We start from the raw sequence: 19,486 nt of genomic DNA, 5'->3' as shown, positions 1-19,486 counted from the left end.
GGACGGTTAAGGAAAAGGTAATTTCATTCTACAATTGCATTACTCAGCATTGAGACTCAATTCATTAAAGTAATCCAGACACAAATGAATAGGAAGTGTGATAGAAATTGAAGAAACTGTAAACCGAGACACAAAGCTCAACTGGAAGTATGACGGAAGTGACACATTCCGTAACTGTCACATCTGTGCTGCCACATTTACGCTCCACTTGCATGCTACCAGCTGTATTACCTCCTCTCTCTTGTATTATATTGGGTGTCTGACAATATCTGTGAGTGTACCGAACTCTGGGACACATCACATTTCTGAGTTGCTCTGTGTTTGCTATGCCCCATGTTTAAGCAATTAACACCACAAGTGGTCCTTTCATGTTCAGCTTCTGGTCTATTCCAGTGGTTGCCGCTTCAGGGCAAAAAGGCTATTTTCCGCCTATATTTAAATGTGTTTTTAAAGGTGCACTCATTAAGCTTTAAAAATTAAAAGTTTGATTTATTTATTTAAAATTTTAATTGATATTAAATTTAATTAATTTATTTAAAACTTTAATTAAAATTAAAAATAAAATTATTATTAAAAAAACTAAAATTTTATTTTTTTATCCCTTCAATTTAAAAATCTTATAATTTTTTTATATCTGAAGTTTGAAAAATTAATATTTTTTCTCTAGGGTTTATTTTGTTGTCTCCAACAGCATCAACTCTCTCTCCCAGTTTAACTCTCTTTGTCGATCATATTTCAACCATTGATAAAAACCATTTTTTTCAACAAAATAAAATCATCTTTGTTAGATTGTTTTCGTCCCGAATGAAGATGATAGCTTTGTTTGAGATGAAGACAATCATCAAAAGTTTCAAACGACTACATCATCTTCGTTCGAGATAAAAATACACCAATGAAGACAATTTCGTCTTCGTCAGAGAAAATAAGTTTCATCAATGGTTGGGATGTGATTGACAGGGAGAGTTAAATTGAGAAAGAGAGCTAACACGATTGGAGATAATAAAATTCTCTATCTCAAGCAACTATTTGTAAACCCTATAAGGAAAATATTAATTTTTCAAACTTCAAATAAAAAAAATTATAAGATTTTTAAATAGAAAGAGATAAATGTAATAAAATATTAATTTTTAATTTTTTTTTATTAAATAAAAATTTTATCTTTAACATTAATTAAGATTTGAAATGGACTAATGATATTTTTAAATTTTGAAAATACATGTAAACTTCAGTTAAAAATGGCCCTTTGGCCCTGCAGCTTTCATATTTATTATTTTCGGCGGCCCCACTGGGTTTCCAATGATTAGGTTTCCGAAAGCAAACCTACCACCATTTTATTGGTGAAGAAACGTGGCTCCAAGAATTAGATTCTCAGAAACAACCTGCCACCTGCTTTTCAAAGATGTTGCGAACCAAACATTCGAAGTACGGGCTGATTTTACCGTGCAGACTCCAAAATTTTCTCTGGAACATCAAACTAGATGCATTGATCTCGTGGAAAGAAAGCATGCAAATATGCTCGCCGGCGCTGCCGGTTTGAGTTGCACAGTCTCCCTGCAATTGTTCAGAGAAATGAACACACTCGAGCTGAGCATGATGGCTTAACTAGAATACATTCGAATTCTGAAGTCAAAGAATTTTGATACGTGGATTTAATCATATGATGGGAAATTGTGACAAAAGCATCACAAGTCAAATGAATACACAAGTCAAATCCACTTATTCTGAAGTCAAAGAATTTTGATACGTGGATTTAATCATATGATGGGAAATTGGGACAGAAACATAACAAATCAAATCAAATCATATGATATAATTATTATATTAATAAGTAAAATATTTAATTTTAGTATATTATTAATAAATTTCAAATATATATTTTTATGATAAAATTTTTTTATCTTTTATCATTTAAACTTTTTTTAAAAGTAAAATAAAAACTTTAAAACTATACAAATTTACGAGTCTCTCCTAAAAAATTGAATTGAATGGCAATGCATAGGCTCCATATCTCCTCCACTCCACACCCTAAACTTCTAATCTTTAACCAGCAACTGTTCTCCCGCCAAGTGTCCTCCAAAATATCCAAGACTCCAAGAATACCCCACCAAGCTTCCCCCTGCTTCTCCATGCCTCTGTTTATTATCACAATGCCATCACCTCATCAACAATTCAATCTTTTTTCATTCAATAATATTAAATATTACAAACAAATATTTTTTAAATTACAATTTCACCCCTATACTAATTCAATCAAACCCCTCTATGTCCCTCCTTTTCCCTAAATATCACCTCCCAATTTGTCCAAAGTCAATGGTAGTCTCAGAATCCCATACACAAAAACAAAAACCCCACGTTCGCCTTTCATCACGAATTGAAAGAGAAAACAAATTGTTTTCCCTTTTTGTTTCTTTCTTTCCATCCAAACAAACTGCCATCTGTTTTCTGTCATCAACCCTTTTCCTCCTCTGCCTCTCATTTGAGTCCCAAATTTTCCCACGGAAAGAATCTAATAAAAAGCCTCATGTCATGATAACCTAGGGCTAAAAGAGCTCCATTTCCGAAATTCCACTTGCAAAATTCCTTTGTAAACCACCCAAGTTTATAATTATTTAATTGGCGAAATGACCATTTTCATCCAAGTTTTAATATAAGATAAATACATTTTGTAAAGTTTTAAAAACTCAAATATTTATTTATAGACTAACTACTATTAAAAGTTTCTATAAAGATAAAATTATTATTTTATCACAAAATTTTAAAATTTTAAAAATTTGTATCATTTTTCTTCTTCGGTTTGAAAAACTAACAATTTTTCTTAGGATTAAATTTTGAAAAAAATCACTTTTCTCCTCAAGATGTTTGTTTGAATCTAGATAACGACGACTAAGACCTCATCTTCGTTATTGTCAAGACAAATCAGATGATTTGTCTTTTGGAGACATCAATAGGGTAGTATCATCCATCATCAACAGCAGGGGAAGAAGATAGCTCGGTTAGAGTCGATCACCAAAAAATGGAAAATGAATTTTGAAACCCTATGGGAAAAAATGATTTTTTTAAAATTTAATCTTAAAAAAATTTATTGTTTTCTAAATTAAAAAAGGAAAATGATATAAAATTTTAAGATTTAATGATCAAATGATGAATTTATCTTTATTTTTAATAAAATTTTTTTAATAATAATTTACTGATAAATAAATATTTAAAATTTCGTAAATATATATATATTTTTGTATTAAAATTTGATTTGAAAACTGTCCTGTAGCCTTATTTAATCATTTCAAATCACTAAACTATAATGAGATTCCCAAATCCTACGTACCATTGGTACATTCGATTTAGTGGTTCCCACAACAAATTAACCGTTTTGCCTCAAATTAAAACCGCAAGCTGCTGCTGGTGGGCCTAATCTTGTGTGCCATTTCATTTGAATTAAATTATCTTTTTAAAATTAAATTAATTATATTAATAGATAAAATTTTTTATTTAATAATTAATTACATTAAATAATTAAAACTTTAAATTTAATAACCAATCATATTAAATAAGTAAAATTTTGAATTTAATAATTAATTTAATAATTATTATATTAGATAATTAAAATATTTAATTTTAATATATTACCAATAAATCTCAAACATATACTTTAATAATTGGGGATTTTCATCATTTGTCGCTAAGTGTCTTCTGAGGGTAAAAGAGATTATCACTCAATTCCAAAAGATTGAGTTGAATGGCAAGGCTCCATATCTCCTCCACTCCACACCCTAAACTTCTAATCTTTAAGCAGCCACCATTCTCCCGCCAAGTGTCCTCCAAAGTATCCAAAACTCCAACTTCCCACCAGGCTTTCCTTCCTTCACTGTGCCTCTGTTTGTTGTCACAATGCCATCAACTCATCAACAGTTCAATCTTTTCCATTCAATAATACTAAATATTACAAACAAATATTTTTTTAAATTACAATTTCATCCCTATACTATTCAAACAAACCCCTCTATGTTCCACCTTTTCACTCCTTAATATCACCTCCCAATTTGTCCAAATTCAAGGGTAGTCTCAGAATCCCATGCACAAAAACAAAAACCCCACATCAGCCTTTGATCACAAATTGAAAAAGAAAACAAATGTTTTCCCTTTTTCTTTCTTTCTTTCCGTCCAAATAGACTGTCATCTGTTTTCTGTCATCAACCCTTTTCCTCTTCCTCTCATTTGTGTCCCAAATTTTCCCATGGAAAGAATCCAGTAAAAAGCCTCATGTCATGTTAACCTACTGCTAAAAGAGGTCCATTTCCAAAATTCCTTTGGAAACCAGAGAATTCAAAAGAAGAGAAAGAGATGGCCGTTTGTACAGTGAACACAACACAATCTTTGAACTCAACATGCTCAATCTACACGCCAACAACAGTTAAAACCCAGTTTAGTTTTCACCAAAGGCGGCTAGTTTTGTTTAGAGGTAGCAGGAGGAGTGGCAGCAAGAGAGGTGGGAGTAACACGTGCGTTATCACATGCGCAGCGGGGAATTCGCAGACGATTGTAATCGGCTTGGCAGCGGATTCCGGCTGTGGGAAGAGCACCTTCATGAGGAGGTTGACCAGTGTTTTCGGTGGTGGAGCTGAGCCACCAAAGGGCGGCAATCCTGACTCCAACACGCTCATCAGTGACACCACAACTGTCATTTGTTTAGACGATTATCATTCTCTTGATAGAAATGGAAGAAAACAGAAGGGCGTCACGGCTCTTGACCCTCGAGCCAACAATTTTGATCTCATGTATGAGCAAGTTAAAGCTTTAAAGGATGGCATTGCGGTTGAAAAGCCTATTTATAATCATGTCACTGGTCTCTTGGATCCTCCTGAGCTCATCAAACCTCCAAAAATTCTTGTCATTGAAGGTTTGCATCCAATGTAAGTGCACTGAACTCAAGATTCCGTGAATCTGACATGAATGTTTCGGTTAGTTGATTTTTACTTCGACGGTTGGAATTTAGACTGTGAAACTGTGAATTGTAATTCTGATAGAGAGAGATTATTTGTATGGGCGAGGAATCTGGAATGGCATTGAATGTTCAGCGGTTTGAGTTTGTCACGTTTTCCTTTATGGCCTTTTATGATATTTTGGCCTATTCCATTTAAAATCATTAGTCTCTTGGCAATATGCTTCATGTCAAGACCATGAACATGAACAAAATACCTAGACATTATAAGCATATGAAGCCAATTTTGAATATTTAATTGAGAATTCAAATAATACATTATCATATAATTGAGATCACCTTGTTATATGATGTGATTTCTAATTAAGTATTTAAAACTAAGTGTATATATTACTTTAAATAAGATGTTTTTATTCAATCTTTAACCCAATTCTAATTAGATAAACTTCAAATAGCTTTGTCTTACTTTCCAAGCTTGAACTAATAGCCCTTCCTTTTAGCATATTATAAGCACACACTTTTAAAGATATAATTGGGTATAAATATACTCTATTATTTTAATTTATAGTCTTTTAATCACATAATGACACATCATCTATGTATCTATTGTAGGCAAAAAAAAAAAAAATATACACTTAGTTTTATTCTTTTTTTTTTTAATTCCTTATTTACCATATTTGTATACCTTTATTAATATGCTTATAATATAAAACGTTAAAGGTTGCATATATAATGCATTTTAACTTGATAAATTGGCACAAATATGAAGGTTTGATCAACGTGTGAGAGACCTCTTGGACTTCAGTATTTATTTGGACATTAGCAATGAGGTTAAATTTGCATGGAAAATTCAGGTAACAATGGTCTCTTACACATAAAATGAATTGGGTTTCGTTAAAATCCTGCAATATGACACTGTTACAATCCTCGCAGAGGGACATGGCAGAGCGTGGGCACAGCCTCGAGAGCATCAAAGCTAGCATCGAAGCTCGAAAGCCAGATTTCGATGGCTATATTGGTAAAATCTATATGTTGCCTTAATGCGATCTACTGAAGCTCAATTTATTATGTGTTTGGTTAATATAATTGCTGCTGCAGATCCACAAAAGCAATATGCCGATGCAGTGATTGAAGTGCTACCAACTCAGCTGATTCCTGGTGACAATGAAGGGAAGGTTTTGAGAGTCAGGCTGATAATGAAAGAAGGAGCGAAGTATTTCAGCCCAGTTTATCTGTTTGATGAAGGCTCCACCATCTCATGGATTCCCTGTGGAAGGAAGCTTACTTGTTCATACCCAGGCATCAAATTCTTCTATGGCCCCGAAACTTATTTCGGCCATGAGGTAATCACTTTAAATCTTCTGGATGGATTCAGGATTTAATGTCATAGTGGGCAAAGTTCAAAATAAATATGTGTTTTGTGTTCATCATAGGTGTCTGTTCTAGAGATGGATGGGCAGTTTGACAGATTAGATGAGCTCATTTACGTGGAAAGCCATCTGAGCAACATTTCTACCAAGTTCTATGGAGAAGTCACCCAGCAAATGTTGAAGCATGCAGATTTCCCTGGAAGTAACAATGGAACAGGTCTCTTCCAAACCATTATTGGGTTGAAAATAAGAGATCTCTTTGAACAAATCGTCGCAGCCAAGGCTGCGGCTCCGGTAGAAGCTACTAAAGCTTAAAAAGGACTGCCTTGTATATAGAGCAAGGCACCGATCGAGGCTCTTCTTTTTTGGGTAGAGTGTTAGGCGATTCCTCAGAAGTCAGAAGTCACTCCTTTGTATGTATTTGTTCCTGTTGTAATCCGTGGAGACTTGTTAATATAAGAGAAGCAAAGGCAGAAATCAAGTTTAAGAAGAAAATTGAAATCTTTTTCTCACTTTTTTTTTTTTTTAATATTAGTTAATCAGTTCCCATGCTCTGGCATCAGCAAAATAACCTCTCAATATCCAATTCTATCCATTTAAAGTGTAACAGTTAATGATACAGGTGCCATCCACTAGTCTTTGGACAATTCTGAATTTATTGGACTGGAGTTTGGACTTACATGAGTAATTACATAGCTGAAAGGTGGGAATCGTATTATTATAGAAAATTCGAGGATCACATGCCCTCAACTGGGTGTGAGTTGACTGTTTTTTAATTATTATTGAAGACATTATGAAAAATGGTAAAAATGGTTCTATAATAATAGAAATCATCATTGTTTGCTCAAGATATTATGGGAAAGAGTCGTAACTAGCAAGGATTTTTTTTTTTTTTTTTTATAATTGAAAACTCTATTCGTATTTATTAGACAAATTTAAGGTATAATGATTAAATCTATAATCGTTATATCGGATAAGTTAAAGTTTCATAAACGTGACAAAGACTTAAATTTAAACTTTTATTTTAAAAGTTTTAATATTTCGCCAGTTTTACTAATTTTTGAGTGCGTTGTAATACGAATAATAATGAAAGGAAAAGAAAATTTCCCCATGCAGGATCGAACTACAAGCCTTCTGTCTACAAGAGTTACTCTTCTCATTTTTCAAATAAAAGATTTTTTACTTGACCCGTAAATAGTGTGATTGCTGGCTACATACGGTTTGTTTGTATTGTGTCGTGAATTGGCCCCGTAAATAATACGGTTGTTGGCTATACACAATTCGTATAACTAATCCGTATATATTAGAGGTAGTGCCTTTGGGTTATTTTTATATTAATCAGTAGTTAATAAAAAAAGTAATGTAATAAATACACACTTTTAAATACGTTAATAAGTATTCATTATTTGTCATTAAAAGCGCTACATTAATAAGACTATTTTTATCTCCCTATATTTACCAAATAAAATACAAAATTAAGATTTTAAGTAATAATTAATTATTGTATAGAAAATAATTCATCGGAAATTACCATCAATACGGAAAACGTGACGCTGAAACGGCAGGGGTTCCGTCAACTTTAAAGACTGTCAGCTGAAAGCACAGGCACGTGTTAACGACTACCATGGTTAAACTTATGCACTAAAAAATATATCCACCCTATTTAAACATGCCAGCCCTCCAGAAAAATAACGCAGCGAACGCCGAACAAAACTTGCTCCTCTCCTCTGCTCTCATCTCACTCCGCGGCTTCGCATTGGTTATCGAAATGACTTCGATTTATAATAAAGAAAATTCTGAACTGCCTTTCAGCTCCTCAGAAACCAAAAAACAAACGTCTTATCCGCGTTGGTACTCCCCTGAAACCGGAATTTGCCACAGCACATTTCCCTCCGTTCATCTCCCAACCCACCCTTTTCTTGACGTTGTTTCCCTCATTTTTTCCCACCAACACAATGGCTTTTCCGCTCTCATTGATTCCTCTTCTGGGTTTTCGATTTCCTACTCACAGCTCTTCCCTTTGGTGAAGACCCTGGCCTCTGCTCTTCACCGGTTCGGTATTTCTCAAGGTGATGTCGTTTTGCTTCTTTTGCCTAATTCTGTTTACTTTCCTGTCCTTTTCTTGGCGGTTTTGTACTTGGGTGCGGTTGTGTCTACTATCAACCCTTTGAGTACGGTCTCGGAAATTAAGAAACAGGTTGCTGAATGTAAAGTCCGTTTAGTGTTCACTGTTCATGACAATATTGAAAAGTTGAAGTCTTTGGGCCTGAGTGTTATTGCTGTACCGGAAAATGTGGGTACTGGTTGTGAAGATGTTGCATTTTCAGATTTTTATAAGCTTATATCGGGGAATGATGAATTGGTTAAGAAACCAGTGATTAGGCAAGATGATACAGCAGCAATATTGTATTCATCGGGAACTACAGGACCTAGCAAAGGCGTTGTTTTAACACATAAGAATTTTATAGCTGCGGTTGAGCTTTTTGTCCGGTTTGAGGCCTCGCAATACGACGGTTTCACTTGGAAGAATGTGTATTTAGCAGCTCTACCAATGTTCCATATATATGGGATATCTCTTTTTGTCTTGGGACTGTTGTCACTGGGGTCTAGCATTGTTGTCATGAGGAAATTTGATGTTAATGAGATGGTAAGAGTGATTGACGAGTATGAGGTGACTCATTTTCCGGCTGTTCCACCGATAATGATGGCACTGGTGAAGGTGGCAAAGACTCGATCTGGAAAAAGCTTCAAGAGTTTGAAGCAGGTTTCTTGCGGGGCAGCTCCTTTGAGTGGGAAAATAATAGAGGACTTTGTACAGTTTCTCCATCATGTAGACCTAATTCAGGTATGTTGAAATTAGTTTCATCAGACTTGATGAACTTGTTGGAAAACAATTTTGCTCCATTTAAGCTTGTTTGGTTGATGAAATGTTATATTATTATAATTAAAAAATTATTTTAAATATTATTAAATATAAATTAATATTATATTTGATAAAATTGAGTAATTATAAATAATTATTGTATTTGATTAAAATAATAAAAAATATTTATATATTATTTTACTTAAAATTATTTTAAAATATATTTTATATTATTTATTGTGTTAATTAAAAATAAAATCAATTAATTAGAACATTGATATAATAAAATTACAATTATTAAATAATATTTTAATATTTAAAATAAATATAATAATTATTTTTATTTATTGTATTATTATTATTATTATTGATAATAAAAAATATTAAAATATTTTATTATTTATTAATCAAATAAACGTTTAACCGAGCACCCAACAGGGAGTAGCAAAATGACTAGTGTTGCTTTTTTTATTTGAATATGGCAGCCCGAATACAGTGATATACACTCCGGACAATATTAAAGTACAAAATTTCATTTTCTGGTTGAAAATTGGGCTCTTTAAAATTAGCATGTTGAAATATTTGGAGAGGCTAGGCATTCATGCAAACACTGAGCGGCCGTTTTGGTTCTAGTTTTTTAACAGTACTTTAGTAATTTATTTTTTATTTTTTTGTTTAATTTATCAATAATAGAAGATTATGTAATCTTCTATTATCAATATTGATGTAATAGGTAATATAAGTAGTAATCTGATTATCATATTTATATTAAGTATTTAAAAATTATCAAAATAATCTTGATTTTATTATAATTATATTATTATTTATTAATTTTTTGAGATAAAAATAAATTTATTTTTAATTAATATAATAAATAATATAAAAAATATTTTAAAATAATTATATTCAAAGATATTTAAGTAAAATAATTTATTAATAATATTTTATTACCTTTAACCAAACACAATAATAATTTATATTTATTAAATATAATAATTATTTATATTTTAAATAATTTATATTTAAAATAATTTTTTTATTTTAATAATAAAACATTATAAATCAAACACCCCGTGTGTTCTTCGTTTGATGGCATTTGTTTCTTTCCGTTTTATCTCCTTTCTGTTTCTAGCGGGTTAGGCTGGCTTTTCCATTTTCAGAAATTCTGAGGTGTGATTTGTCTTTTTTTGTAGGGATATGGCATGACCGAGTCGACCGCAGTAGGGACACGTGGCTTCAATACAGGAAAGTTCCGTAAATATGCATCAGTTGGGCTTTTGGCTCCAAATATGCAAGCTAAAGTAGTGAATTGGAGGAATGGCTCCTCATTGCCACCGGGCCTTAGTGGTGAGCTTTTGCTACGAGGGCCAGGAATAATGAAAGGTGATTTCATCGAGTTTTTTCTTACTTTAAATTATAACTTATTGAAAAAAACAGCCCATTCCTATTTGGTCTATCTTTTTCAAAATTTTGTAGTTGCAATAAATGTTGTTATTAGTTTATTGGCCAAATGACTTATTCTCACCCAAGCTATAATGAAAATCTAAAGTGATGTTCGTTAATTTTTAAAAACTTAAATATTTATACATTTGTTAGTTTTTATGGTATAGTAAAAAGTAAAATCATAATTTAGAGATTTTTATTTAAATAAAAAAATGATTTCTTTTGAATCTCTTAGTTTTAAAAACTAATCATTTACAACCTCAAACTTTAAAACATTTCATTTACACCAAAAAACCTCATTCCATCTTTCTAGAGATTGTTCTTCTTGGTGCTTTTCTCCGGTGGCATCTCCCCTCTTTCCATGGGGGTTTTTTTGTTTGAAAACTATCAAAAATTCGATTTAAATGGTCAAATTTTCTCACACGGATCTGTGCAAAAATCACATAGATCCATGTGTTGACAATGCACAGATTATCAGACAGTGTTGCATAGATATGAGCATCATTCGTGCAATGATGTGAGATTGATCTGTGCATTGCTGACATATAAATTGTCACAAGGATCTATGTGATTTTTGCACAAATTTGTGTGAGAAATCTAACCACTTTGGTCGAATTTTCACTGGTTTCTACTCTGGGAAACCACCATGGAGGGAGGGAAAATGCCACCGGAGAGGAACATCTAGAAGAACGACCTCAAGAAAGATGGAATGAAGTTTTTGGGGTGTAAATATAATGTTTCAAAGTTTGAGTTAAGGGGAAATAATTAATTTTTAAAACTAAAGGGGAAAAAAAACTTTTATTTGTTAAATAAAAATTTGTAAATGATGATTTTACCCCCAACTATAACAACTAAAACTAATGAATGAGTGTGTATTTGAGTTTTTAAAAGTTAATAAATGTCGCTTTGGGTTTTTACTATACCTTGGGTGGGAATTAGACATTTGGCATTACTTTATTTTGTAGAGTTTTTTTCAAAGTTGCTCAAAAACTTTATATTTATGTTTTGCAACCTCTGTTCTTTTGCATCATCACTTTCTTTTGCTTCAATAATTGATTCTCTCTCTTTTTGAAGTTCACTCTTATCTGTATTCTCTCACCTTTTAAGTGTCAAACAGCCATGTACCTTGAAAGCTCCCCATTTCGGTCATCTATTAGCATCGAATGCTCTTCACAATGTGCTGATCCTATAAATTTCATTCTTGGTCATAAATATATAGTTAATTTGCATCATAATATCTCGCTACCATGATGTTGGGTTTTCTTAATTTCACTGTGATCTGATAAGCTTCTACAATCTGTCAGAATACATGAATAACATGGATGCAACTAGGTCAACTATTGATAATGACGGTTGGCTACATACTGGAGACATTGTTTATTTTGATCAGAATGGGTATCTATATGTAATTGACCGTGTGAAAGAGATTATCAAGTACAAGGGTTTCCAGGTATAAAATTTTAATCCACGGCATCTAATTGTTTTGATATCTGTCTGGCATGATGACTAATAATGTGAATTAGCTAATTAAACTTGTTCCATAAGATTAGGACATTGTTGTTTAAGAACTTTGATGTATCTTGCAAACTTGACTTTGATATGGTTGTGAAAATGTGTATTTGTGATTTACAACATGAACTCTCTGCAGATTGCTCCTGCTGATCTGGAGGCTGTACTGATTGGCCATCCTGAGATACTTGATGTTGCAGTAGCAGCGTAAGTATTAATACATACTGCATTTTGACATTCAGTAGAGAGCATTATAAGAATGGTGTGGGATAAAGTAAGTTATACTGTGAATGGGCAACCTTACAATATTATGAATTGTAATTGTAAGCTTACTAAGTTACACTAACAAGAAGTGATAATTGCCCAAACAGATACCCTCTGAGCCAGGCAAACTTAATGATTTATGTTGTTATAGACAGGACAAATAGCGTGAAAAAGGATTTTTCTAGTTCGCTCCTATGTTTCCTAGTCTCTCTTGGCTAGTAAAATGTAGCACTATCATATTACAATTCCATGACATTTTCCCTTTCATTTGAAGAACCTTTTGAAGGATTTGTCTAGTTTTTCATAGAGAAACTAGTCTTAGATGGAACATGTTTCAGCACATTGATTTAAAAAGCCACCCTATGTGAGGTATGACTAGGTTTGAGCGGAGTATAATTTAAGGCAAGCATTGATCATCTACAGAGTACATGTATGTGAGTCACTTCGTTGAAGTTAGAACCATGGGAACTTCATGCTTTTGATATCAATTGATACCCGTGAATGCAGATAAATAAGCTTTAATCATCTGAGAATGATTTCTGCCTCCTGGGGTCAAAACGCTCCATAAATTATGCTCATGATATTTTATTTTATTTTATTCTTATTTTGAGATATTATCCACCACTCTGTGTTGTCTGCAATTCAGTGCCATGGATGAGGAACTTGGAGAGATACCAGTGGCATTTGTAGTAAGAAGGCCTGGAAGCAAACTAACCCAGACGGCTGTTATCAAATACCTAGCTCAAAAGGTTAGCTGTTAGTTTAGTGATTTCTATGAACATATTTTCATATTTAAGGAGGCATCAATAGATCTCCTTCAAGATAAATACTATTATTGGCTTAGCTTTTAGGCTAAATGGTACTTAATAGAGTATCAGAACTAAATTGATAAAGTGATTTTGTTTTCAAATCCCTTGATGCACTAATTAGACTGTTTAAGATGTGTTTGTGCCAGAGACTTGATTTCTGCACAATGGTGTCCCATGGTGAACAACCCGTTAAAACATTCAACAATGTGTGTCTCCATTTTGACAGGTTGCTCCATACAAGAAGGTGAGAAGGGTAGTTTTTGTGAACGCCATACCAAAGTCGCCAGCTGGAAAAATCCTTCGAAGAGAACTCAGAAACTCTCTCACTCCTGCTTCTAGACTTTAAAATTTTCAAGCTGAAATCCAGAATAAGGAAAGTGAATTCTACTTTTCCTAAAGTTCTTGAAGATGCCCTGTTGCTATCCAAATTCCAAAACCAAATCCAGAATAAATGGTATTCTACCTTATTCAGTGTATTGGTTTGCTTGAACTTATCAATTGAACCAATAATAATAAAATCTAGTACAAGTGCTAGAATATTCCTGTCTTCATCCATCTTCTTTTTCTTATTGCTCTGCTTCTTTCTTGCAACTGTCACAATTATGTAGAAATGATGATGATAATGAAGTTGCAGTTTTCATAATTAAGGAGGTAGAGAAACTAGCATTTGAGGACGAAAAAGAAACAATATTTGGCATGAAACCAGAAATCTAGGCATCTAGCAAACAAACATTTTTGATAATTTCTTTATTCAAAAAGAGGATGCAAACTCAAGTTATTGTATGTAAATTGTAATTCACTACTTGCTCTAAAATTTGCTATGAGTGATTTTAAATAGGGGGAAGAACTATTTTCCACCCAAATTATACTAAAATATAAGTTTTCAATCCGAAATTTAAAAACTGAAATTTTCACATTTTTTATAAAAATCAAAAAGTTAGTTTTTATGATAAAAAGTGTTTTTGTATCTATTTGTAAAATATATAAAATGTTGTGCGATTAATATCACTTACACGGATAAAATACAAATAAATTAATTTTTTTTACTGGCTTTAAAATTTATCACTTAAACTTCTATCTTTACTTGAAAAAAAATTGAACACTAACCCCAAACTCTAACTAGTTTGAAATCTCTAATTGCATCAATTTTAATTGATATTGGGATTTCAATCATGTTGAAATTGCAAGCGTGATTTCATCAAATTTGCATTGAAATGATGCAATTTTGGTTGATTTGTACCATTTGAGTGCAATTCTGACTGAATGATGCTGTTCTAGTGAAATTTTGATTGAAATTGGATTGATTTGATGTTATTTCAGTAAATTTTGGTGACAATTTGTCGTTGGGAATTGTTTTTTTTTGATTTAATTTTGTATAAAATAATAGTAAATTTTCTTTTATAAAGTTTAGGATAAAATGTTATTTATCTTGGATAAAATATTAAAAGTTATAAATCTTGGATAAAATATTAAAAGTTATAAAAAATATTTTTTGTTAATTTTAAATAAGTTTCATATTTTTGACCTGACCGGAGATGCTCCACGTGTAATCCTCTGATTGAACAAGAGACTCCCACTGACAAAAGGCCGAAATCTTGGATACGAAACCTGATTCTGCTGTCCCCTCATGAAAAAAAAAAAAAATCCAAAACCAAGGGGAGAAGCTAAACTGTGATCGAACGTAAGAAGAGAGATGACGGGACTAAGAAAGCCAGAAATGGTAAACTACACGAACCCATGTTTGACTATGCATCAACCCTGGGCTTCGCTTCTCGTTTATGGGATCAAACGCATTGAAGGCCGCTCTTGGCCGGCCCCCATCACAGGTTTCTCTCTCTCTTTTTCTTTTTTTTAAGGTGTTGGGATTTTGTTTAGAGATTAAGTGACCCCATGGGTTATTCTTGAATTTAAAGGTTTTGTTGATATGGGAATTGTAGAGTGTTTCATTTTAGTGTTTGGTGAAGATGGTTTTAATTTTGGAAGAATGTTTGTGTTTGAAGGTCGTCTTTGGATTCATGCTGCCGGTAAGGTTCCTGAACGAGCTACAATAAAAGCAATGGAGGATTTTTACCGGGAAATTTATGGACTTGATGGAATTACTGATGTCGAGTTTCCTCAGCATTATCCAGTTTCAAGACTTCTAGGTACTTGCAAATTGGTAATTTTATTTTACGTGGTCTAATCATCTGCTTTATGTTAAGATAAAAATAAAAGGACAATACCTGGCATGCCGACTTACCAATTGTGTTAGTTATCTTGATACCTGTACATCATAATGATAACATGGCAAGAATATGCCATATTGAAATGTCTTGTTATAAATATTGAACACCAGATCAGGATTTCACTTTAGTTGGAAGACAAGCATGTCCATGTGATAATTTTTTCTTTAGGGTTGCCAATGACTCTCTCTGTGTTTTGTGAGTCCCCATAAAGAGTATTGATGCAAAAACCACAGAGATAAACATAAGAAAGAGCTAGACTTGGATTGGGTGTGGTGTGAGTAGAACTGTAAAATTATGGTGACCCATCCAATGTTTTCGTGTCTTTTCAATTTCAAGTGAGAGATAGTCCAAAGTGGTCATACACTTCTTTGCTTCAGTGTCCTTATATGGCTAGCCTGGAAATCATCAATAGATAGTGTTTTAAAGTTCTTCAAAATTTACCCTAGTCTTTCTTTGAAGTCTAAAAATTTTGATTTGTTGGCCTGACCTCATTAATCATACAGGGTGTGTTGAAGTAGTTGGCTGTGTTAACTGTGAAGAAGCAGCAAACTGGAAAGTGTTACCCGAAGGGGTGAGCTACCCACTTACTTGATTCTTTTGTTTCCTGATTTATTAATTGCATCTCATCTCACACTTTTTGCGACTGTTGACTAATAGATACCATTTTCATACTGTAGGTGAGGCTAGAAGCACAGACAGAGTTTTGCTGGCTTTGCGAAAATCCTCGGGTGAGTACTCTCACCCTGCTTGAAGTTACCATTCAGCAATTACTAAAAGGTCTGTTGAAGTTTTTTTGATCCAATGAATTGTAGAAATTGGTAGTTCCGTTTGAGATGCGAGGCTATCCAGGTATTTATAGTTTGGAAAAGAAGGTACATATGGTTCAACAAGCTGGTGGTTGAATTTTTTTATATTATGTCTAAATCGGGACTGAATTCTGCACCTGTCACAGATATATGATGCTGCAAGTAGGGGTCTTCTTCCAATTAAGAGTCCACTGCCAGTAAAATTTCCACTTCCGGATCCACATGATCCTTTTTCCTTGAAACCAGGATCTATTTCTGCACAAGCCCGTGAAAAGAAATCATCTGTGGTGGAAAAATCATCCAGTCTGAGTGTGGCCATTGCTGCTGCACTAGCAGCTGCTACACAGGTCAACAAAAATGATGAAGATCTCCAAATAAATATCATGCAAAATAGGGAACCTTATTCTTTCAGAAGTCAATCAATGAACAAATCAGTGGAAGAAGATGGTTTTGATGAGGGAACTTCAGATTTGGCTGAGCGTAAATAAAGCAATCACATTAATCATGTGGAAACCATTAAACAGCATATTAGCCTCCCTCCAAAGTATGCAGTTTCCTATTACTTCCTTTTTCATATTTTTGTTGATTGCTTTGTCAAACAACTAGCTTGTTTTAGTGAACTCTCATATAGGTTTAAAGTAACAATTGGGGCACAGCCAAGTATTACTGACAAGCTCATATGCTAACAAATAGCTAATTTTTCATCTATTTCTAGTTTCTGATGTTATATACCATATCTTGGGCCAATTTGAATTAAATTTTAATTACTACATTCTGATACTTGAGTGGGTTATGAAAATCTTCATGAGTTTTATACACTAATGAACTCTATAGAATATTACTAGAGTAATTGCAATATCCAAATGCATGAATAATTATGAATTTTAATGTTAGAGTTTTAAGACTCCTCTTCCCAAATTCTATTGAACAGAATCCAATAAAAGTAAAATATTTTATCAAAGCTGTCTTATGGTTTTAGAATTGGTATTTTATGCTGAATCATTGAGCACATCTCAAAATAACTGATAATTGATTTACTGAATTATGGACTTGGTGCATGTTGTTGATACGTATCAGTGATTGAATTGAGGTTGGCATTCTAAATTCACATTCAGTGTGTGGGTTGTATACAACCATGGTGCACAGGCTCAACCTGATGGCATAAATTTCAATTTTCCTTGTGCATGGAACACAAGTTTGATAACAAGAAGTTCACTGCCTTTTAAATTGAGAAACTGATCTTGTTTCCCTAGTAAATGTTTCCCATCATAAAATATTTCTTTCTGCGTAACCATAGGGATGCTGATGATCATAGTGTATGTTCATTATATTAAAGGCCTCTCTGATCACCTTTCTCTTTTTTCCTCCTTTGGAATATACTTCTTTTCTTGATTGCTCTACATGACAACTCCTTTTAATTTTTAGATTTTTGCAGCAGCATAGAGAGGACTGAAGCCATCATGAATTTCCATCTATTCTCTGGAGTTCAGCAATTTACATCCCTAGTTTCATTAGCACTCAGCAATTATAATCTGCAGTTGGTGAATACAGCGCATTGCATAGGGCATTCAAGAGCAGGCTTTTTATATTACTGGTTGTCCTTGCTGTAAAGCTAGCCTATGGGTTTGCAACTTAACCAATGTTTGAAGATTTTATAAGGCCAAAGAACTTATTACCATCTAAAGTATGTTGTTTTCCTAAATTTTTATATTTTATTTTTGAAAATCTCAAATATCTATCTATACTATAGATGGTTAAAGTTAATGAAATTCTTACCTCTTAAAATTTTATTTCTTTTTACCCCCCAAAACCCTAAAAAATAACAATCTCTCCCCTCAGGCCAAGTTTTGAAAAGTTGCAATTTTCTCCCTAGGGTTTTTTTTATTATTCGGTGGCATCTCCTTTCTCTTTCTCCAATGGTCACTCCCTCCATTCGGTAGTCCTAAACCTAGCGGGAAAACGATGTTTCGTTGAGAAAGACGAACAACTTTGTCTTCTCGACGAAGTTGAGAGTGTTTTTCAGCTTCAATCGACGTCGTTCAAGCTTTCAAATGGGAGAAGCTTGGTCACTGGAGTAAGAGAAGGCATCGAGAGACATTCGTCATTGGCGATGACGTCGGAGATCTGGAAACTAAACCCTAGGGAGGAAATGTCATTTTTTAAAACCTGGTTTAGACAAAAACTTTTAGTTTTTAAAGTTTAGGGGGGAAAAAAGATTAAATTTTAGTTTATTTTTAATATTACAGGTAAAAAAACAATTTTATCTCTAAAACAGTTAACTTTAACTGTCAATGGATGGGTGTTTGAGATTTTCAAAAATCAGAGGTGGGAACTTGGGAAAACAACATACTTTGAGTGGGAATAAGTCCTTTGGCCATTTTATGATAGTGAATGTCCTTGTGTAGAAAAACTAGTACAAATTGAGGATGTTACAAACTTTGAATCTTCCAATCTTCCTTCTGTTCCCATTGCCCTAATCTAACACTGTTTGATTAAAAGTTGATCTTTGAATTGGTGATGAAATGCTGGACCACTGGGTATACCTTTTAGTGATTCCATAACTAAGAAACATAAAGTATTCAGTCTAGAAAAGCAAAGAGTTGAAGTTGCCTTCAGATGGTTTTTATGCAAAAATAATCACCAGTTATTCCGGAGAATACGCATGGGCTGCAAGCACTATAATACCAATAATTATTTTGCTCCATAACATCATTAAAATATGAGAAACCCAGAAAGATAACTTATTTTCCCTCTGAAAAAGGAAAACTTTTGACATTATTTCAACCAAGAGCACACCCACCCAAGTCAACATCCTTTTAGTCTTTTCCACAGACATTAAAAGATTTAAATGGTTGAATAGGAAAGCAACAAAGAGTTGGGTTGGATAGTTGTTTAAGAAAGGCAACATTAATTGTTGTGAAGAATTGTTTCTTGTCCAAGAGAAAAACAAGATTGAAATGGGATTTGATTTCCTTTAATTACGGTTGTCTGTTTTCTTGAAACTTCATACCAACTGTCTCTTTCATCACGTTCATCTTCTCCTCTCACGGACTTAATATAATGCTGCAAGTTTCCCATCTTTTTTTTTTAGATATAATACCATTTTTTTAATTAAATTTCTCATAAATTTTCTTAAAAAATTTCAAATAAATTGATTAATTAATTTTCTTAATTGTGCTAATGCTTTCCATGAATAATTCTTGAATAAATTTTGAGTTTGGATTCTTAATAGCTTCTATAAAACATTAAATTTCCCTTTTT

General features: G+C 33.0%; 3 protein-coding genes across 7 annotated transcripts; all 3 read left to right on the top strand.

Moving 5' to 3' along the window:
• The first annotated feature begins 4,094 nt into the window (after positions 1-4,094).
• LOC123195811 (phosphoribulokinase, chloroplastic-like) lies at positions 4,095-6,801 on the top strand. Its single transcript, XM_044609653.1, has 5 exons — positions 4,095-4,907; positions 5,706-5,790; positions 5,870-5,954; positions 6,035-6,279; positions 6,370-6,801. The coding sequence occupies exons 1-5, from the start codon at positions 4,339-4,341 to the stop codon at positions 6,619-6,621; spliced, it is 1,236 nt and encodes a 411-aa protein (XP_044465588.1). The 5' UTR covers positions 4,095-4,338; the 3' UTR covers positions 6,622-6,801.
• A 1,188-nt stretch (positions 6,802-7,989) lies between these two features.
• Positions 7,990-13,745, top strand: LOC123195564 (4-coumarate--CoA ligase-like 6). The gene is made up of 6 exons (XM_044609346.1): positions 7,990-9,151; positions 10,363-10,552; positions 11,917-12,062; positions 12,261-12,328; positions 13,032-13,134; positions 13,421-13,745. The coding sequence occupies exons 1-6, from the start codon at positions 8,075-8,077 to the stop codon at positions 13,538-13,540; spliced, it is 1,704 nt and encodes a 567-aa protein (XP_044465281.1). The 5' UTR covers positions 7,990-8,074; the 3' UTR covers positions 13,541-13,745.
• A 1,050-nt stretch (positions 13,746-14,795) lies between these two features.
• LOC123195503 (activating signal cointegrator 1-like) lies at positions 14,796-18,681 on the top strand. Of its 5 annotated transcripts, none has more exons than XR_006497481.1 (7): positions 14,796-15,020; positions 15,195-15,338; positions 15,923-15,990; positions 16,097-16,147; positions 16,232-16,291; positions 16,372-16,769; positions 17,664-18,681. XR_006497481.1 is itself a non-coding variant. In XM_044609243.1 (6 exons), exons 1-6 carry the CDS (start codon positions 14,888-14,890, stop codon positions 16,711-16,713), a joined length of 798 nt encoding a protein of 265 aa, XP_044465178.1. In that variant the 5' UTR covers positions 14,796-14,887; the 3' UTR covers positions 16,714-16,933. The 5 variants fall into 5 exon arrangements, 1 of the variants encoding a protein (XP_044465178.1); XR_006497480.1 differs by having other exon boundaries at positions 14,798-15,020; positions 17,661-18,681; XR_006497479.1 differs by having other exon boundaries at positions 14,799-15,020; positions 17,651-18,681.
• The last annotated feature ends 805 nt before the right edge of the window (positions 18,682-19,486 follow it).

The sequence above is a fragment of the Mangifera indica genome, chromosome 14, assembly GCF_011075055.1.
Source record: "Mangifera indica cultivar Alphonso chromosome 14, CATAS_Mindica_2.1, whole genome shotgun sequence".
NCBI lineage: Eukaryota > Viridiplantae > Streptophyta > Magnoliopsida > Sapindales > Anacardiaceae > Mangifera > Mangifera indica.
This window is presented reverse-complemented; position numbering and strand designations above follow the sequence as displayed.

Excerpts from the sequence above, each read along its gene's own strand:
- LOC123195811 (XM_044609653.1), top strand. The coding sequence starts at position 4,339 with ATGGCCGTTTGTACAGTGAACACAACACAATCTTTGAACTCAACATGC. Across the intron at positions 4,908-5,705 it reads ATTGAAGGTTTGCATCCAAT|GTTTGATCAACGTGTGAGAG; the intron begins GTAAGTGCACTG and ends ACAAATATGAAG. Across the intron at positions 6,280-6,369 it reads AAACTTATTTCGGCCATGAG|GTGTCTGTTCTAGAGATGGA; the intron begins GTAATCACTTTA and ends TGTTCATCATAG.
- LOC123195564 (XM_044609346.1), top strand. The coding sequence starts at position 8,075 with ATGACTTCGATTTATAATAAAGAAAATTCTGAACTGCCTTTCAGCTCC. Across the intron at positions 12,063-12,260 it reads TCAAGTACAAGGGTTTCCAG|ATTGCTCCTGCTGATCTGGA; the intron begins GTATAAAATTTT and ends AACTCTCTGCAG. Across the intron at positions 13,135-13,420 it reads TCAAATACCTAGCTCAAAAG|GTTGCTCCATACAAGAAGGT; the intron begins GTTAGCTGTTAG and ends CCATTTTGACAG.
- LOC123195503 (XM_044609243.1), top strand. The coding sequence starts at position 14,888 with ATGACGGGACTAAGAAAGCCAGAAATGGTAAACTACACGAACCCATGT. Across the intron at positions 15,991-16,096 it reads GGAAAGTGTTACCCGAAGGG|GTGAGGCTAGAAGCACAGAC; the intron begins GTGAGCTACCCA and ends TTCATACTGTAG. Across the intron at positions 16,292-16,371 it reads TTTATAGTTTGGAAAAGAAG|ATATATGATGCTGCAAGTAG; the intron begins GTACATATGGTT and ends CACCTGTCACAG.